We start from the raw sequence: 21280 nt of genomic DNA on the forward strand, positions 1-21280 counted from the left end.
ACATATAACCAAGACAACCAGCTAACACGTGGCCCCACATTTGATTGTAGCAGCACCATTTGAATTAGTGGCTGATTGCTATAGTTGCTAGGTGTTAGATTAGAAAAAAATCCAAATATAGTCTAAAACTGGGCTATATTTAGTCAATACCCTGGTCCATATCAAAGCTATATCAGAGCTAAATCATAGAGGAAGTCTGGAAATTATGTTTATGCTCAGTGGGAGGAAAACCGAAGCAGAACCAGTGACGATGGATACCTTCATTCGTTAAGGTCATGCAGGATTAAAGGAAACACAGAAATAGCCATAAAAACAAGTCAGGCAGGTCAACAGTGCTTATTATATGGAAGGGAATAAGAAGGCAAATTGTAAAAACTCTGACCCAAACTGTAGGTTGTAAACATCCCTCACAGTTTATTCATCCACTTCCTGCCTAAACTCTAACCGACAGTACTTTCTGTAGTTTTGTAGTGGACAATGTGGGATTATTAGCAACATTTCAGGTTTGCTCATTTTCAGTTTGACCTCCAGAAAAAAAGAGTTTCATATCATCTGCAAGAACTCTTGGCTTGTCTTCAACCTGTTTGATGGTCTGACTGCTCTTGTTCCTTGTCCGGTAAAAAAGCTCAACAACTAAGATAAATGATAGAAAAGACAACGTCATGGTCCGAGACTATCACATCTGACCGACAGATATGACGAACACTGCCAAAAAAATACTGAAATTATGAATTTAAACAAGTGGAGAGACTCATATTTGCCACATAAAGAATTCAAATCAGAAAACAACTTCAGCTGGGCTGTGGCCCTTGTATCACATGACTGCCTGTTGGTATTTGAACACTATCTGCTGTGCCTGTCAGCATACACTTCTATGTTGATTAACACATTATAAAGTACATTAAAAATGATTTTTTCTAATGTCTCTGGTTCTCCTTTTTCTCAAAAACATGATTTTACACTTTGAACGATTCTCATGCTGCAATGCCACTTGTTAAAAAAACAAAACGACATACATGTTAAAAATACAGCATCACTTATATCTTTATTCTTTAACACGTTCTTTTGCACAGCCTACAATAAATATATGAATACTTTGGCTTGAGCATCTGACCAGCGTCAAGTCCACAAACACCTACAGCGAGGTGAGCACTTGTATAATTGAGTGTATAAAGCAACACAAACTGATTTCACAATACAATTGATCTTAGTAATTAAAGTGATAGATTCATAAAGCTCAATTCATGTATTTGATAGCAACACTGATTATGAGTGATGGCTGGGGGCCTGAGATAGCAGCCCTGGGCAGGGCCGAGTGAAGCGATTGTGGGGAACATTTTGGTGCTCTGCTATTATTCTGGTTAGAAGAGAGTAAGATCACAGTGAGTTTGAAGCCAGCATCAGCACAACCCTGCCCGACGCTCTCACATCAACGCAAAATCGTCATTCTGTGCAACTAAAGCCATTTTTGGATGGTAGGATCCCCGTCTCCTGCAGCCTACATGTCATACATGCTGCCTTGTGTAGTAATAATAATAATACGTCAGGTTTATATAGCGCTTTACAAAGTCCTCAAAGACACTTCACTTAAAGACGAGAATACATGGTATCAACTAGGAAATAAAAAACATGGGGGGTTGAGCGCCTCTTTGATTGTCGACAATGTGGGGCCATTTTTGATGTGATTTGGTAATGAGTTTCCACAGAGAGGAGGCGACAACTAAAAAACACCCCGTCACCCCAGGTTTGACGCCTTGCAGGAGGTTGAAATCGACGGAGCTGAGGCATCGGGAGGGAGCGTGCTGATGGAAGAGGTCAGAGAGGTAGGGGGAGCCACGTTGTTGAGGGCCTTGTTGGTGGTGAGTAGGTTCTTGAAGTTTATCCTGTGTTAACCTGGTGCCAGTGGAGGTCATGGAGGACTGGGCTGATGTGAGTGACATGTTGGGAATGTTACGGGGGTGGAAGAAGGCTGTTTCATCAGCATAACAGTGAAACTGGAGGCCATGGCGGCAAAAGATCTCTCCATATGGTAGAATGTAGAGGATGAAAAGAAGAGGGAACGAGCACTAAAGCCTGGGGACACCATGGGTGACAGGAACTTTGGCTGATTTGCAGTTGTTAATTGAGATGAATTGATGTCTGTCGGAGAGGTAGGACTGGAACAAGTGCAAAACACAGTGTAAAGGGCTTTGAGGGGTCACAAAGACTAGAAAAGCGCTATAAATGCAGTCCCAACAGATCCTAAGGATTTCATATAAAATCAGAATTGTAGATATGTTTCTGTTGATGACCACAATGATAAGTAATTTTATCTCAACCTGACTTCATGTTTGGGGTTCACCTTGACCTTGTCGCAACACAGCTTGAGCTGAAGGACTCGTTGCTGTGGCAACAACTGAAGATGAATGCCAGGGTTGAAGAATTGGAAAATCCAGACGTGTCAAATCAGCAGCATTCAAATCAAGCTAACTAGATCCCTGTGTGATAAACAGGTTTTTGATATGATTCACATATCAGTCATGCAAATAAATCATTTTGAGTGGCCGAGAAAGATAGAAACAGTTGTGATTCACTCGACATTCTCACTATTATAACAACATCCTCTTTGGATGGAACGGGGTTAACACAAGCTGATGAGATAGGAGGAAAAAGATATGCCTGTCAAATACTGTGACACAGAGCATGTACTCTAAAATTCAAAACATGTCTGGTCTACATAACAGTGACACTCAACAGTATGACCCAAAATGCAGGTTTTTCATAAAAGAATAGACTTTTAAGACCCGTCTAACGGTTGTTCTTCAACAAACACATTTCAATATTGTTTGTGTTTTACAGCAGATAAAAGTAAATATTGCAACTCATTTTTGATGCACTTTGAATTACCTTGTTGTTGAAATGTGCTTTACAAATAAACTTGCCTTGCCTTGCCTATGATAACAAACAAGAAAAATTAGTTTTACTGTTTTCACACAACCGTTCAAAAGTTTGGAATCTCCTTCCACAGAAGCTTGATGAGGTACAGTCAGATGGCTGAGAGGACTGAACAAGACCCCCCAAAAAACAGACAAAGTCAATGTTAAGAGCCCATATCACCTTTGTGTTTCAATAATGATCAATGGTCATAGTTTTCTGTCCTGGAAAAAGCATTAAAAATCAAGGTTCCAAAAGCATTCCCCTATGTCTTGCAAAACAGTGGGGACGTGGACGAAATGGAACTTTAAATCCTTTCATTCTTCATCTTTTGGGGCCAAAACTACTTCAAATTTAAATGATACATTTAGTGTCTGAATTGTACTGTACTTCTCTGTTATACTATTTATTATTGAACAGCTGATTCCACACTTTTGAGCTACAGTGTATGTTAAGACAAAGCCAGTAGCGAATGACATGCATCATATCATAAACATTAGTTGAGTGAATTACGAATAAATATGTTCCCAAGGGAATATTGCGCTTCTGAGACGCAGGCTGCTGCGATTCAGCCACATCTAGTGCACATCGGGGGGTAAGATCGTATTATCATGCTGCTTCGTGAAGAACAAAGATGGTGTGTCTTCTGCATCTGTCTAGTAGTCAGTGGACTGTGCACTTGAGTGTCATTATTTAGGAGGAGGCTATATTATAGGTTACCTATGTTATGTTTGTGTATTTTAATTTGCGTAAATAACTATTAACCATGTTCATGCTGAGGCAGCTCCTGATTAGCTTGCTTCTCCAGCCTTCTAGCTTCATACGGACTCTGACCGACTCAACTAAACAAGCTCTGATGATTTCCATGTTGCTCTGATATAGTGGGTCTACCCACGAACGTCTGGTCCAGGACGGCTGAGTCACGCAGAAATGGGAAGACATAAAAAAAGAGACTATACGTTTGATGCAGAGTACATTCAGATGTGTGAGCAGGACACTTGTAGAGGTATTCTTGGCACAGGCTCAATACTTAAAGCAAACATCTTCATCCTCTCCTCCCCTCCACAGCCTGCAGTAGTTCTATAGGAGGCAGCCTAGTCCATTTCCTGGTTTGATCCCTATCACTGAGGACGTACCCCTTTGAGCCAGGGCACCAAAATCCATGTAAATATACACTGACCTGCAACTAGGACGAGCGAAATACAGAGGCCAATTGCTTGCAATATGTCAATATCCAACACTGGGTAGTGTGTTGTGGTCAATGAGCCTCATACAGACACACAGTCTATCTGCACTGACCGCAGCAGTGTGTGACAGCTGCTGGTCTCTGCTGGGAGCACGGCCGACAGAGCCTTGAGTTTCCCTCCTCAGGTGCTGGAGCAGGTGGAAGGTGAATACAGTGCATCCATCCATCTATCCAGCCATCCATCATGATGCTGAGCAAGGACCATCAGCATCCTGCACCGCAGATCCCGTTGGTCAAGTCCTGGATGACTCCAGCCTTCACCAGCTTCAGCAGGAACTCCTTCTCTCTAGATATGTTGTGAGTCCAGGACTGCAGAGGGGACAGAGACACACAAGGACGGGACGGGAGGTGGTTGGGAATTATTGCAGACAGCACTATACTCAAATTATGTTTCTATATTTCTCAATTTCAACATTTCAAGGTGACCTGACCTCGGACTCTGTCCATCCCATTTTTAGACATTTTGTATACTAAATAATGAATCAATTAATTGAGAAAATGATAAGCAGATTAATCGATAATTAAAATAATTATTAGTTGCAGCCCAAGATAACATAACCATTAATATGAAGAGTTTTTCTGTGGATAGAAATTGAGACGTGAGTCAGAGATGCCAAAAGTGCATATACCAGTTTGGTAGGTAGAGCTTGAAAACAATAAAATGTGTCCAAAAGTGTAAATGGCCACACTGTCAACTACTCAACAACCACCGAGCTACCTGTGTTATCAGTGTTTACTTCTTTTCCGGGGACTCACTTTAAAAAAAATGACAAACCATTGCAACCCAATGACAAGAGCGTTCATTTACGCACAAATACAAGAGCGTATTTGTGCGGAAATGAACGTTCCTGACCATTTTTACCACAATTTCCTCATCACCTGATATTATCTTGAAAAGGTAATCCAGTCATTTTGAAGAGATATACGTTTAAATCACAACTTTGTTTTTTATGAATGCATTATTGAAAACATAATACTTTATAATTGTATGCTCTCCTATCACATTAGATTCAATGTAAAAGTTTTCAGAACAATGAACATTCAGGCTTCCCTCATGTGGATTAAAAGTGAACTGCAGATATAAATGTTAAACATAAGACGATGGAAGATATTCTGCTAACATAGAGCGACCCGAACAAAATCTCCTGCGATCCACCTGTGGGTCCCGACCCAGTCTTTGGGAATGACTATGCCCATTAAGTAAAAGCTAGTCCCACAACGTTTTTGAATTTTTAACAAAATAACATTCTTCTTTGTGTTAATTATTTAAGTTATAATTCAAATTGTGGTTCTTGCAAATTGTCTGACTTTTTCTAATGTTGATTTTAATACAAAAACAATGAATGACTCATTGAATTTACCAGCCCTCAGATTAAAAAAAGATCATAAACATCGTGGCGTTGGTGTCTTGGTTGGATCGGTCCATGTGGGCTAATGGAGGGCAGTAGAAACGAGCAAACGTCTCTCCTGTCTCAATTATACATGCCAGGGGTCGGGGGCCAAGCGGCTCTGTGCCTCTTCGAGCTGAAACTCGAGCTGAAATCCGTAGCAGTCAGAGAAAAATAGGATGAAAGGGATTGCATGTCTGTCTCAGTAACCTGGGCTAAGAGTGATTCATGAGCAGGCTGGAGACTGTGAGACGGTGAAGTGGAGCGAGCGGTAGCTTACACGCTGTATGTAGTGCGCCATGACTGCCACTCTCAAAAACCGGCACCCAGCAACGTAGCTGCACTTGAGATTTCATACACAATCCCAGGCCACTACGCTACATGCTGGGTAAATCCCTCCTGAGAGGCATTTTAGATGATAGAAAAGGTCACAGTAAACTGTTCCAGTGCAGCGTAAACCTTTCCAAAACTAACAAATAAGATGTTGGTCGACAGGTCGGTCAGAATGCTAACAAATTTGGGAGTTGTGATATTGTGTGGGAGTATTAAGTCCATTAAGAGTACAAATGTGGAGGAAATAGTGGGTCACACACCTGTGGATGGAGGGGATGAATCATCCAGCTAAACTGTAAATTCACCACAGAGTTCGAAAATTCTGACTGAGTCCTTCACAAATGTAGGCTACTAATCCGTCAAAAACATATATAAACTTATATTCTGAGCACTAGGAAATTTTTACGTATGACAATACTGCATATTTTATTTGTTCGACAAAAGCAACAAAACGGCCAAGTGTGGCCAGTGTTGCTCTAGTGCTCGTTGACGTATTTATATTGTTAAATATTAGCAGTGGGAACAGGCGAACAGCCTTTTTCTCACACGAAACGGAACAGGGTGATAAAAAAACATTTGATTGGGTGACGCTTTGTGAAAAAAGACAGAGACCAGCTTTGTAGCACGTCACACCGCGAGAGGTGGCGGGCGTCAGTTTGTAGCTAATGTAACCTCAGTAAAGCCAATGCTGAAGTGTCTTAAACGTGCATTCTCTCTACTGACCAGCAGGGGGCGACACCTCTGATTGTATAGAAGTCGATGAGAAAATGACTACTTCTCTATTGATTTATTACTTCAGTAAACATTGTAAACATGAGTTTATGGTCTCAATCTCCAGTTTCAAGTCTTCTTCAATATGTGATGTACATTTATTAAACTATGGTCCATTTAGAGTCAAATAGACCATAAAGCAGGGTATGCTTTAGGGCGGGGCTACCTTGTGATTGGCAGGTCTCTACCAGAGCCGTGTAAAGTGTCTCTACTGCGGCGTCTTCCCTCCCCGAGTCCCAACATGGTCACTTCGGTTTACTGGTTGCAAAGCCAAGAGGACGACGGCAACTCTGGGCTTCAAAACAGCGGTCCACAAACTACTAGCATGAGTGTCAAGTCAGTGTATAGCGCTGTATCCCCTAAACCACGGCAACGTTTGAGCAATCCAATCAACTCAAAGGATTTGAAACTGGGTTTTGAATTACCAAAGACATTTGTGGTGTCGCATCTTGGCAATCTGATGAGACAAAATGCTCAACGCGAAAATCGTTATCTGGTTCAAAACCGAGAATAGATAGATAGATAGATAGATAGATAGATAGATAGATAGATAGATAGATAGATAGATAGATAGATAGATAGATAGATAGATAGATAGATGTAAACTTTATTCATCCCCAGGGGGAAATTCGTTTGTAGCAGCAGCAATTTACAGAGTAAAATATAACATATGGAATGCACAATATCTACAGTACAATAAAATAACAGAGCAGATATTGAATTGAAGGAATAGATTAATAAAAATAAAAAATAAGCTAGAATAGAAAATAGAAATGCACAGTATATACCATGACTATAGTGGGATTAATTAAATAAAATTAGCAACTAGTAAACTAAACTAAACAACCTGGACAGTAGAGCCAGGATCACCAACAACAAGCAACAGCCGTGTAGCGTTGTAGTCATGTGAAGGACGACGATCTACATTCTGTACATTCTGTACATTCTGTACATCGTAGATGTACAGAATGTACAGAATGCGATCACCGGCAAAGAGAATCCTCGCACTTTGAGACACTGGCTGGACAGTGTTGAGGAGAAGATGAAAGACTCACATATGTACTGATAATTTGACAATTTGAATTGATTGAGAAATGGGACAAATGGGACGGCTTAAAAGAACCGTCACAGAGACACCACCAATTACCTCTTTGATGGCCGCCATCCGGATCTTCTCATAGTAGTGCAGAGGGGCATGGGGGGTGCTCATGTTGTAGCCGAATCCAGCCACTGCTACTTCATCACAGTTATGGAGAGCCATCGTTATGGCGACAGTCCCCAGGGTCGGGATATTCTGAAAAACATGTGTTTGAAAGCGGTCAAGATATTCAGAAAAAAATGTGTTTGAAAGCGAGCCATGACTTATAGCTCAGAACACGTAGAGTATGTAGTGAACGGCGTTATTTAAACTGTATGGTTATCGTGTGGAGATCTTACAGATGTGAAATCTGAAGAATGGTTCTATTTATAACAGCATAATGGTAACACATTGTTTCAGACTGAGTTCTGGGCCGGGTGCTCGGCTCCCTGAAGCGTCTGCTGTGTGTTCACAGAGGCCTCTGTAATGCAAACAGACACACAGTGGAGTTGGCTACCAGAGGCTCCAGTCCTGACCATTAGCTTGCCGCCATGTGTGAAACTGCTCACGCTGTTCCTGCTACTTCTCAACCCAGGAGCTGAACGGAAAGTGACTGCTAGAAGAACGGCAGGTCTCTCACCCCTCTGCCCATCTGTCCATTGTTGTGAGGCAAGCCAATGAGCTTGAAGGACGCCTCCTGGATGAAGTAGGGGTTCAGGATGCGCATTTCGCCGGGGTCCCTTGGAACCTGCCTGGCCACCGACTTCCAGAACCCATCAGTGCTGTGCTGAGACACAGAGAGTGAGGAAATTAGTGCGGCCCTCATACTGTACAAAATGTGCACAGTCGGAACATAACTATACGAAGGCCATCATATCGACAAATACAGTTTAACCACTGTTCACCCTGAAAATTATACAAAATTTAAAAGAAATGTGCGAGTAATTTCCAATAGATTTGTAGAGCATATTGAAACAGCACATGACTTTAGAAAAGTTAGAAATAGATAGACAAACGGCTACAGACAGTCCCAGCTGGTCAGTACAGTATTTAGCAGTTTTTTCTCTGGAGTTGGTGGAGACCAAAAACAGAGCTAAGAGGAGAGTGAATATTGGGCTTGTTGCTCTGTGTAATGTGTAAATAGGGAACTGTCTGCTAACATGTTTTATTAAGTTGTATTGAGTTCTTCTGACCAAAACCCATTTAATGCAGCTTTGAGTGCCACATGGGGCACAGAGCTGGGACCATTCAGATCCATTGTGATCTACATGTTTTATTTAAATATTATAGGAGTTAATAGGTTGTAAACAATTCTTAGATTGTGACGGCTCTCCCATTTTGATCCTATTGTAAGGTTCAAAGCAACAAAGCAGTATTAAATAACAGTTTGGCAAAAAAGGAATGTTTGAGATTTGATTACAGCCCAACCAATACATGATGAGTGGGACATTTTACAGTTGACACTGTTTCTCAATGACTTCAATCATGTCGTTAGCATTTCGATACCAACACTTATTGTTAATTATAAGGTGACTTTTGCACCTTATAATTACCAGCCAACATATTGGCCCGGCCAATTCATCCATCACGCATGATGGATGAACTGCTACCAATTTATTGCAGGAACAAATTAAATGTGAATTTAAAGTAAACTACCATTAATATTCACTGTAAATATTTATCAGTTCTTAGTACCATCACCTGGCAGGATGGTGTGCAAAGTGGACAGGGGTGGAAAATATGATGGTGCTTAAGCAGCCCAGTGAAAGCAGTAGCCTGAGCTGAGGCCTTTGGGGAGAGGTCAACATCATTAAAACGTTGATGAAAAACAAGTGGAGCAAACAAAGCCAGTCAGAGAAGGAAGCCCCTGTATCAGTATACCTGGGGCCATTAACCTAATTACCAGCAGCCTGCCCGGCAGTCCTGATGTCTATTTATGAACAGTTACTGGGATACCTACCTCTCAGTTCGCTCAGGTATGCTGGAGTGAAGAGGAGGGAGAAACCCAACAGCAGTGATATAAGCTATTAGCTTACTAGCATAGTGATGTTGCCCTGTTAAGACAGCTCCGACTGACGGATCAGGTGGTGATCCTGTCTGGCTGAGACCATTTTGCTCTTCTATCTGAGCGGGAAACCCAACACCGCTGCTCTGCTGGCAGCACTGGTAGGACACCAGTGTGTGGAAAGCCCATCTGCACACAGCAGACTGTGACAAGGGATGTGACAAGCAATTCTCACATCCCTTTAATAAAAGTTTAAGACAACTAACATCAGTACATATCCTAGACATATACAAGAAGTGGAAGCAGTCACCGTGACGTCAACCATTGGTTTATGGACTACGGTTTTGAAGCCTGGAGTTTGACATTTTTTTCATCTTGGTTTTGGCGTCACTATCTTGGTTTTTGGTGTTCGCCATCTTGACACAAGAGGGAGAAGCAAAGTACAATCGGTCGCTGAATAAGACATTTTTAGGCAACCAAAATGTTACAACTAACTTTCATAAAGTGAAAAACACACTATGAAAGGGTTGAAGTTATAAGACGAAAACACGGACAACTTCCAGAGCGGACAACGCCGTGGTAGCGACCTGTCAATCACAAGGTAGCCCCGCCCAGTTTTTTGGCGGTGTCCCTTTTGCGAAGACCATGTATCACATCCACAAAAAGCATCACGCCCTGATCTCTACCTTAGTGGCACAAGCTTTACAAAGTTCATCAGTATCTGCCGTCGGTACTTCTCCCCAAAAGCAGCTATTAGTGTCAGGGCTGCACTGACTTTTGATGAAATGAGAAACACAATTTCTTTTTCAGAGAACGAGTTTGTTTTCTTCCGTAACCAAAACAAATTATAACTATTTTCATGTTTATTGTCTGTAAAAGTGTCTTTATGAAGAAATGAAGCGAGTATATGGAAGGTTTAGGGTAAACGTTGCTACGCGATATTTGAAAGCTCACGTGCGTCTGCATGACCAAAACCAAAATCAGATGAGACGTGATGGAAAGTAGCCTTCAACAGCTTGAGTTTCCACACATGGCAGTAGAGTTGAGAAGACAGATCGTTTCGTACTAAACGTTACAAAACATAATACTTACTATCAAGTTAGGGTATTTTTGAATCATTTGCAATTGTTTGGAATAACAAATAGGATCTTGCTAAGGACATTTGACACCAAATGTAATGGAACTGTACATTTGATTCAGGTCTGCCACTTTTGCAAAAAAAAGTTAATTCATTGACTGCACAATAAGCAATTTGATATTGTGTTTTTACAGCCTACACTAAGGGCAACTCACATTGACATACATGTCTTGCATGCCGTTACCGTCAGCATACCTAGCAGAGTAATATGTTCGCCAAAACTTCAGCGCCTTCTCCGTTTTCAAACCCCGCCCTAAAGCATCCCCTACTTTATGGTCTGTTTGACTCTAATTGGACCATAATTTACTAAATGAACATCATGCTGTATTGAAGAAGACATGAAACTAGAGATTGAGACCATAAACTCATGTTTACAATGTTTACTGAGGGAATAAATCAAGTGAGAATTAGAACCATTTTCTCATAGACTTCTATACAACCAGAGGAGTCGCCTCCTGTTGGCCATTAGAAAGAATGAAGGTTTAAGGCACTTCCCTGTTGCAGCTCTATTCATGTACACCTCCACTGTGACACAGACACGGGTCTGTTGATGACAACAAAGGGTGAGAGATGCAGCAATACAGCTGCAACAGCATACAGACTTCCACCTGTCAGTGGAGGCGAAACATGATCCAGGACTCGGACCACCCCGGAGTCAGCCACACGGAGCCCTGGCTTGCTTCTCTGGCCTCCGGTGCTGCAGCGGAGTGACTGCTTTCTGATGTGCATCGGAGCTGAGGTCTCTTACTCCCCACTCGCCGCTCTCTGGTTGGAGTCAGACAGGCGTGCATTCGACGTCGGGGGGGATTCTTAGTACTGAGAGTCTGATTTTCGGCAAAGTTACTACCACTTCTCCAAAAGGTGCATCAATCAAAATTAAGCAATGGAATAAGATGTATAAGGTATACCTGAAGTACATTTCCAAATCTGTTTTTTTAAGAATGTATTTTTGCTGGTAAACCAATGGATAAACAAAAAGATGAGTGTATTCAATTCCTGTCCCCTCCCTCCAGAGCTGACTATGTGTAAAGCTTACTGATAAAGACCACTCTGTCCACACAGGTGGACTGTGTGTTTGTTGCTCAACAAGACCATAAGTGTGAGTCTTCTCAAGATAAACGACCAGCTGATCACAGTCATTACTTCCTTTTGGATCTATTTAGACCCCTATGAGCATTTGACCCCCGTTTGTTTCCCCCGTGAGGGCGGAGCAGAGAGGGAGTACAAAGTAGGTATGTTGTGACTCGGGCTGGAGGAATGTGGACCATAAAGCTTGTAGCCACAGCAGTGGAGGAGGCAACCTTGGTATGCTGGGTCGATGTTGAGGCTTACAATAACTACTAAAAGCAGTGGGACACTATTCATGAACAGGTATGTGATTATTATGTTCACACACACAAAGGTAACCCTCACTCTCTACTACAATCTAAGGTTTCTGAAAGTGAGTATCTGCAATGAGGAGCATCACTCTGATCTTTTTGTAAATCGCCCCGCTACTTACTTACTATGCTATTACCTAAAGAAATATAATTTAACTGAAAAATGTTCTTCTGTTGGTCTATTATTCAGAGTTGGTAATGTTGGGGATTCTTGAGTTGCAATCAAACCCGCCCAGATTATTGTACTTGATTAAAACGTAGCAGAGTTGTCGGGTCAACATTCATTCTGTGAACTCTCCTCCTCCACGGTAAAACAAAAATATAGGTTTCAAGATTAGTAATGCTGTTTACGCCAAGTTCCTACCCTTTACTTTGTATGTTATGTAAGTTCAAATGTTTTGCCTCTTTTAGGTGACAGGAATGAAAATGAGTCATCCTCAACATCTGTTGTGTTGTAGCCATAGACTGTATACAAGAAGTGGACGCAGTCATCGTGATGTCACCGAAGTGGAGTTGCTGCTCAGTGTGACTCTACAATACAAAGCGATGAAAGCCCAAGGAACCGGAGTTTTTAATAATCAGGCGAACATATCCGTTTTAGTGACCTAAAACTATTTGCGTGTGGAGAAAAGGGCAAAACGTATTTGTTCAGGGCCCAAATCTGCTACGGGCTTAAAAACATATTTCTGAGCAGATGCTACAGGGTTACCCAGGGGCATGTTCAGGGTCTGGTGTTTGGGCTATAGCCACAGAGCATTTTTTTCTTTAGCCACAGATCTTTTTTTTGCTGCCCAAATATGTAATTAAAATATGAATTATGAGCTCATAAAACCGATTTTGTGTAGCTATCCACACCCCCTCACTCACATGCAGGCCCGACACATTACAGTGTTGCCAAGTTGGCAAATTTCTCGCTGGACTCAGCGACTCTTTAGAGCATCTTAGCAAATGTATTTGTAAAAAGCCACAAATCTAGCGAGTTATTCGGACAACAAACAAATCTAATATTTTGTCATTTTTTCCCTGCTCTTCTGGCAGCAGCACAGCATCTCTAACTCTCCTCTTGCGTATAGTGAGAGTGACTTATTGTGAGATGTCCTGTGTCTGTCTCTTTGAAACTCTTCAGGCTTTTAGGTTAGTATTCCTATGCAAACATCATGAATGTAATTATACTTCAACATATTTTCACATTTGATCGGTGCAGAAAAGTTTCTGACTAGTCGTGATATTCGTGAATTCTTGGTGTTTCCACTCAGGTTTTAAATCATACAAATCAGAAATGTGCATTAAAAACCTTCTCACTGTACACCCCCCCTGCCTGGCTACAGCTGCATTCGCTGTTGCCATGGTGAAATACACAGCTTTCAGCTGCCTTACCAGCCTCTGGTTGAAGACCATGTGCCTGAGCCACTTGAAGTCCAGAGCTTTAAAGGCCGAGAGGACAAATAGGGACTGAGCCTCGTAGCGCTCTGTCTTTTGGATGGCCCCCTCTGGATAGGTGATCCTCATGGTGGTCTTGGAGCCGACGTCTCTCTCGAAGCCCCTCACCGGGGCCTCGTTCAACCTGCAACACACAGCTGCTAAATCAATCATGAAATGTCCTGCCCAAAATAATCAAACGGGAGCAGTATATATATATATATATATATATATATATATATATATATATATATATATTGTCCATCATCAATGCTTTAGAATTTGTACACACATTTTACCCTCGGCCTTTGGATACCAGACAGAGATGTCACGATTATGTTAATAAAATACACAAACAAGCAAATAAATGAATGAAAAGTAAGAAATGTATTTAATAAATGAATATCAAATAAAAAAACATAGATAACCCTCCTTAAAGCTTTAAGTGGGCAATAAAATAAATCAGTACAAATCCAAACTAGAATGGTGCTCACGCACACGTGCAACATCACATGATCCTCCTGGAGAAGATAATAATAATACATTTCAATATCCACTGAGATAAATAAATAAAACTCCACTCCAACTCTATTCATATATTCCGAGGATCTATTTGAAGGCCGTTGTAGTTAAAATCCTAAACATTCAGATGTGGGACCGGATGGTGATCTATTCGACCAGTGGTTCTCAAACTTTTTCTGTCGTGCCCCACTTTGGAGGAAGAAAAATGTTCATGCCTCACCGCCCCAACAAAATTGTAACAAAATGGTCCATGTTGAATTTTTATTGAAACAACATTTTGTGACTCCTCCATATGTGCTTTTTCAAAAAATCGAATTGCAATCACTTTTAAGTAAACCAGATTGCTCCATCAGACAAAAACAAATAAAATGTGCAATCACTTTGTTAGAACAATGCAAATAAAGTTATATCTGTGCAAAAAATAACTACAATTTGGCAAAAAATTGCTGATTGCAATTGGCTGCAATTAACCCGTTTTACAGTAAACATCTTTTCAAGATAACAATAAAGTGCAACCTTGAAAAACTAAACAAAACAAGTTTCATACTATCCGCAGCTAGTTTTCAGACATAAAGCACAGACTGGTCTCTCCTCATCTCCTACCGCGTTCACTGTGAAACCCAGAGCAAGAGAGGCCTCATCATATGTTCTTCTTGCTGCTTGCTGTTCGTCTCGGATGCATCGCTTGCGGTTGCTTTTCTGTTCCCGCCAAATGTCTCTTCATTTGGAACAGTAAGCCACACATGTGAGTCGCCAAGGATCATGGCCGTCGCGCATGCGCAAGCGTAACCTGTTAACAGCGTAACGTAAACATTTACACGAAAGTACAGGCGTTTCGCCATGTATTTATTAATTACTTTAAAAAATATATATATATCTATATATTTTTGAAATACAAAAATTCTGCATTTCCCCTTGCGCCGCACCTGTAATACCACAGTTTGAGAACCACTGTATTAGACTATTAGACTCACCACCAAGATCTTCAGGTGGTTCCGGTGCAGGATAACTAGGCGGCCCCGCCTCTAGTACCAGAAACAGGGCTAACTGTGGGTCGAGGACTAAAGTCAGAAGTAAGCTAGGTCCTTAATGTTCAGCCAAGCGTTTTAAGTTTGATTGTTCACACAAGTCTTAGCAAAGCTAATGTGGTCTGTTGTTTTATTTACGTCACATCGTTTCAGAGTGTAGCTAACATGACCCCAGAACCCCAAAATATGTCCATCTTAACCAATTCTGGAGGCACCAGGTCTCATAGGATATCACTCCTCTCCTCAATGCCTGCATCATTACAAACTCTTTTATCCTTCTTTATTTATTGTTTATCATTTTACAAAGAGCAAGTATAAAATAGGGTAACAACACAGAATATCATCAATTCATATGTCCCTTTAAAGCTTTGGCTCTAATCTATCTACCAGTCACATTTAAATGACACTGAGGACTACATAATGTGACCTTTGACCTCTAACAATGCAATAGGGCAAATTGTAAAAATTCCCTTCTAACTGACTTCATATTGCTCCGATGTGCCTATAATTAGCTCCACCATAAAGAGCGCAAAAAGAGCTCCACAATGATATATTGCATGAATAACAAGAAGGACAGTATTTCTTATACTAATATACTAATAATCCCAACTTTGTGCAGTTTGTTTCTGACACAATGTTCAGACCGTTGCTTTGGATTCTGGTATTGGGGGTTGTTCACCAGGTTTCCCCATTATTATATATTTTCCAACTCTTACCCTATTGTCAAAGTAATATGTTACAACTGATGAAACAGTAACATATCATATAACTAGGCATTACAATTAGGCCACAGTGTACTCTATTAATTGATTTGTTTATTTAATTCTCTTTTATACTAACATAATTATGACCCATCTAGTCTTTGACAAAAAGACCCTTGACTCCAGAAAAAAAAAGAGTCTCTATAAAGTGCGTCCAGTCTGTATCGTACGTCTGCGTCCCCACGTACCTGACCACCACATCGAACTCATCGATCTTCTGTCCCAGAGACCTGTTGGCCAGGATTCCTCCGTTCCCCACGACGATGCACGTCTTGCATTTCATGCTGTAACACAGAGAGGTGCTACTTTACTCCAGTCATTTACCCCATATGTTTTTCTTTTTTCAAGACACCAACAGGTGTGTGTTGAAACAAATAGGTTTGCCTCACTGACTACCGTAAACATGAATAAAATGAATGAATCCTTAACTGGTGGCCTTCTTAAACTCAGTTACTGAAGATGATCCTGCTCTTTTACACCATTAATAAACTGTCCTGACTGATATTTAGCAAAGTATTGTTGGATAATTATTCCGATTGGTGCATTTCAGTATAAACCTGAAAACATATTCTTTTGTGTCGGCGATGTCGTTTTTTGCCAGGAAATATATATTTTTTTAAATAAAACAAACCACCGGCTGGAGTGAAATTCAACCAACTCTTTACATTCATTCATTCTTCATTGCAGTCACTGAGATTTGAATACAGAGAACTAAGATTTCTGAGGATTATTAATGCCACAGCTCTTTAGTCAGTATTTATACTCAAGGAAATGACTCTCTTAGGCATTAACAGTTAATGTGTCACTCTTTTATGACATTATGATCATAATATCGTGTTGTAGTCTCAGTACATGTGTGCAGTGTTTAGTCTGCGCTGCTTAATTCTGGGTGGAAAAATAAACACATTCCTAATTGTCTTCGCTGGCTGATGAAACAGGGTCGGTGCGCAGTGTCCGCCAGACTGATGAGCTCCATATAAAGACAAAAAACAAAGTGGAGTCAAACAACGCTGTTACTTAAGCAATCTGGGATCCGGTCATGAATGTTGGACTTTCAGGGCACATGGACATGTTAGTTTGGAATCTATAACAAATGGTTTCGTCAAATATATGGAGGAAGCAGCAGATTTAGAGGAGCTACCGCTGAAGAAGAGAGGATTTTTGATTTCCACCTCAGGCATTTTAAGTCCAAGAGGGTCAAATGAAGAACTAGATTTGAAACCATTTCGGTAAAATGCAGTGGAGTTCATGCTTTTTCAAAAAAGGGCAGTTTTTTGAAAACAATATGAGCTTCAGTAAGCTGATGGTTGGCTGAGGAGTTAGTTCAGGTTATACATAAACACACAGTTGGAGATGAAAGAGATTCAAGTGTCTGTGTCTTTTAAATTTGGTTGAAAAATTACAGAATTTGTTGTGTTGTTTAATGGAGATTCAACCTTTTTACCCATCAATGAAATGAATATAGTTATGAATAAAGTTATTTTTAAGCTGTCTGTTTTGTATTTATTGGCATTTGTATTTTTCTTGTATACTCGTATCTTAAAAGATGATGACTGTGTAGTTTTCTATACTTTATAATTACAGGGTGAATTTAAGTCGAGATGAAATAAAAACTTTTTTTTTTAACTCCTTTGGATCACACCCATGGTCATATTGTGCACCTATTTAACAAGAAATGCAAAGAAAATGTTTTATTTTGAAATCCAAATCCAATCATCTCTTTTCCTTTATAACAACATATGTTGCATGCTTATGTAAGCTAGTACCGACCAATTTTAACCAATAACATCATGACACACATCCATCAATAATTCTGCTGCTTTTAGCGCCAAAAGCTGTGTTTGTACTCGCGCTTGGCGCTGTAGTGTGAGCCTCCGCAGACGGCGTGCCAGCTTCAAGCATGAACGGAGGCATTTATGCTCAGCGTGCTGGTCGTTGGATTATTCTCCAAAACTCTAGAGGGCAGAAAAAAACAAAATGAACTGTGAAGAATCAAAAAGACTACGAGTGTAACTCATAGATATGCCCATAGACCAGTGATTCTTAACCATAGGGCCGCGGCCCATGATAGGGCCGCGGGACCGCATAGGTTATCAATTGAAGACACCAGAGATATTACTGTTATCCATGAGACGCTCAGTTACATTATAGCTTCCCACCACCTGGTGGTGGTAATGCGTCAGTCAGTTGTTTAACAAGCTGCAATAAGCAGAAGAAGACACTCAGCTAGCCGCTAGCCTGTAGCGAAAGTGATGGATAAGTTATTAAAAAGAAAAAATGAAGACGACAGTGGTGCCATACCCCCCAAAAGTCTAAATGTGTGCGCAAGTACAACCCTGACTTTCTTAAGTACGGCTTTGTGAACGGAGGCAACGAGGCAGAGCCGAGGGCTCAGTGTGTGGAATGTGAGCTAATGCTATCAAACGAAGCACTGAAGCCTTCAGAAATAAAGCGACACCAAGCGACGAAACATCCAACGCTCGTGGGAAAGTCTGTTGGGCTTCTTGTTGTGTATGCAGGTTTACATACACATGATAACAAATGTCTTTGTGATCATCACATTGTATCATCTCATTTATTTAACAAGGGTTTCGCCTGTTCAACACCGGCATCCTCGATCCCCTCCCCTTCCGTTCCTACGGTTTGTTTGTGCAAATACGTCACAAAACATGTCCGTGTTTGGTATCCCAGCATGCCCAAAATCCTCATCTTTGCAAAGAAATCATCGATTTTCTTTCATTTCTTATGGTTCCTCCACAAAAGGAGCCCACACACACTGTCCAAAGTCGCCATAACCGCTGCAAGTCGTATCTTGCAGCATTTAGACGGAAAAAGACACATTACAGACCCGACAACGTGCTAGCGGATGTTACCATGGAGCTACTGCCTTCAGAAAACGCTAGTACTTATAGTACAAACCTTATCCTCCTCTTCCATAAGCCGTCAACCAACGTTTGCGTAACTGAGCTACTCTCATTCTCGTTCGTGCGTGCAGCCATTAAGCACAGCAAGTCCGCTACTCACACACCATGTCTTCGTCCATATATACATAGTTTTTGCAATTTGCAAAGGCTAAAAATAAAAGGGAAATAATATAATATCAAAATATAAAGGGAGAAACACCTTTAGTGTGTCAGAATATCATGTGGTTACCATGTGTCCATTTGGGTCTCCAAATGTCCTTTTAGAGCTCCGCCTGGATCTCTTCATGGAAGAAACACTGTAGAATGGTCATACTTTGTCTAATCTTCTTCAAATTTGAGGCAGTTGTTCACTGATAGTGTAGTTACAGCCCTATACTGTCCTTTACCTGTACAGATACAGCCACCGGCAGTTATTTATACTGAAAGATTCTTTTTTATTTTATGCGGACAAAAATCTTAAATTTTGACTGACTCCAAAGGCCCATTGCTCTGTTTCTGTATGACCTACAGGTTGTCTGACACTTTTGATGCATATAGTCAGAGTGGGCCCCGGGACACTTTGTACTTGAAAAGTTGGGCCCCGAGGTCAAAAAGGTTAAGAACCCCTGCCATAGACTGTAGTGTAACCGGCAAAACGCCATAAACCAACGTCCACTATGACGAAGCGGGATTGTAATTATCTGGAAACTCATACCTCATATTCATGGACTACTTTATTACCTTCATACAAGAACTGTAAAGAAAGATGTTAAGTATTGCATGCATTATAAAGAAACAACTTTTGAATATCCTGTAAACTATTTGATTTGGCTGCAAAATATTTACTGAAATGTAGATTTTTAAGACCTGTTTCTGAAGCATCTAAAAATAAATTGGCCTTCTTTGTATAATCCCCAGACATGTAAACAGTGCTTTTATCAGTGAACTATTAGTGACAGTCACATCTGAAAAGGTCTGATTGCACGAGGCAGTCCTCCGGCTACATTCTAAGCCCGCCCACGTTTTAGCACGGCAATCAAATGCAAAGGCTTTGATTTAAATCCCTCTTGTAAACTGTACACCATTCAAATATTCGGTTTGATTTTGGAATACAACACAGTACAGAAGTGTCATTGATGAACAAAATCAGTGGAAACGGCCCTGATGAAAACAAATACATTTGGTGAATAAAGCGATTTTTAATTGACTGGTCTTAAAGCTCCTGAATGTGTGTGCACTCTCAAGTGATGACTGCACTGAGTGGATCAGAGCATGACGGGACACCGGGCGCTGACTCACCTGTCGAGTTCTTCCCCAAGGCCATAGCTCTTAGTAGCAAACAGGAGAATATCTATGATCTTCTCTGCAGGTTAAAGAGAGAGAGAGAGAGAGAGAGAGAGAGAGAGAGAGAGAGAGAGAGAGAGAGAGAGAGGCAGACAGAGAAAACAAGTGAGATGACGAAGAAAGATAAATAATTCTCCCCCTCCACACTCCATCCAGCGACGATGCCCTCATCTCCTGCACACACGCTGGATGTGATAAATGAGTTAGGGCTGGGAGCCAGCGGCTGGGTGGGCCGACACTTCTTCATGTCACAATGTTATACAAGTGTTAGAGATGGGTGGCCGAGCAAGGTGGGAGCCCATAGACAGTCCGCTAGGTCCTTGGAGGGAGCGATGCATATAGTGTGAGACACTAGACAGAATGGGAGGGCTTTGAAGAGAAAGGGAGAAGCCTTTTTATACAACACATTCCTCTGCCTGATGAGAGGCAACCTGCAGAGAGCCATGACAGCATGAAGCATGGTGCTCCAAAACAAAATCTGATCATCTGCTCTACAGCAGGGAAGTGAGTCCTAACTCCTGAATGGCAATTTGTTGTTAGGCACGCTCCAATAGCTCCTCTATACACTGACTTGTGTTGTTGCTCGAGACGCAAAGCCAGCCGACAAGCTCAAGAAGTTCAGTAAAAATAAATAATGCCACTTTTATGGAAATGCACCTTTTTTTTTGCTTCTTTCTGAGAGATAGATGAGAAGATGGATATCAATCGCAGATCTTTGTGTAAAGCAAGGATCAGCACAAAGTGAGCCTAGCTTAGCATAAAGACTGGAAGCAGGGGGAAACAGCTAGCCTGGCTCCGTCCAAAGTTCAACAACACTAAAAGGTCTAAACCTAGTATGTAGTGGTGGCATGGAGACCTTAAGGGGTGGCAGAAATCCGAAAAATGCAGATTTAATTCAAAACAAACATTTAGCAATATTTCTTTTGAAAACTCCACAAATTAAGATATTCTAACCAAAAACATACCATCATTTCGGTAAAGCATTAAAATAAAACCAAAAGGTGCCATTAGAAATCAATGAAAGTGTTTATTCCCAACAAGGCCTATCCAAA

The 21280-nt window shown here is 41.1% G+C and overlaps 1 protein-coding gene across 2 annotated transcripts in view; it reads right to left on the minus strand.

The window, feature by feature from the left end:
- Positions 1–1026: 1026 nt before the first annotated feature.
- Positions 1027–21280, minus strand: part of st3gal3a (ST3 beta-galactoside alpha-2,3-sialyltransferase 3a) — a 42078-nt gene continuing 21824 nt past the window's right edge. For both annotated transcript variants that reach the window (XM_079267591.1, XM_079267590.1), the window contains 6 exons: positions 20184–20247; positions 16170–16265; positions 13629–13815; positions 8370–8516; positions 7799–7945; positions 1027–4468 (listed from right to left, as the gene is read on the minus strand). In XM_079267591.1, coding sequence (XP_079123717.1) covers positions 4364–4468; positions 7799–7945; positions 8370–8516; positions 13629–13815; positions 16170–16265; positions 20184–20247 — 746 coding nt within the window. In that variant the 3' untranslated portion in view covers positions 1027–4363. The remainder of the gene's footprint in view (positions 4469–7798; positions 7946–8369; positions 8517–13628; positions 13816–16169; positions 16266–20183; positions 20248–21280) is intronic.

The sequence above is a fragment of the Melanostigma gelatinosum genome (assembly GCF_949748355.1).
Source record: "Melanostigma gelatinosum genome assembly, chromosome: 4".
Lineage (NCBI taxonomy): Eukaryota > Metazoa > Chordata > Actinopteri > Perciformes > Zoarcidae > Melanostigma > Melanostigma gelatinosum.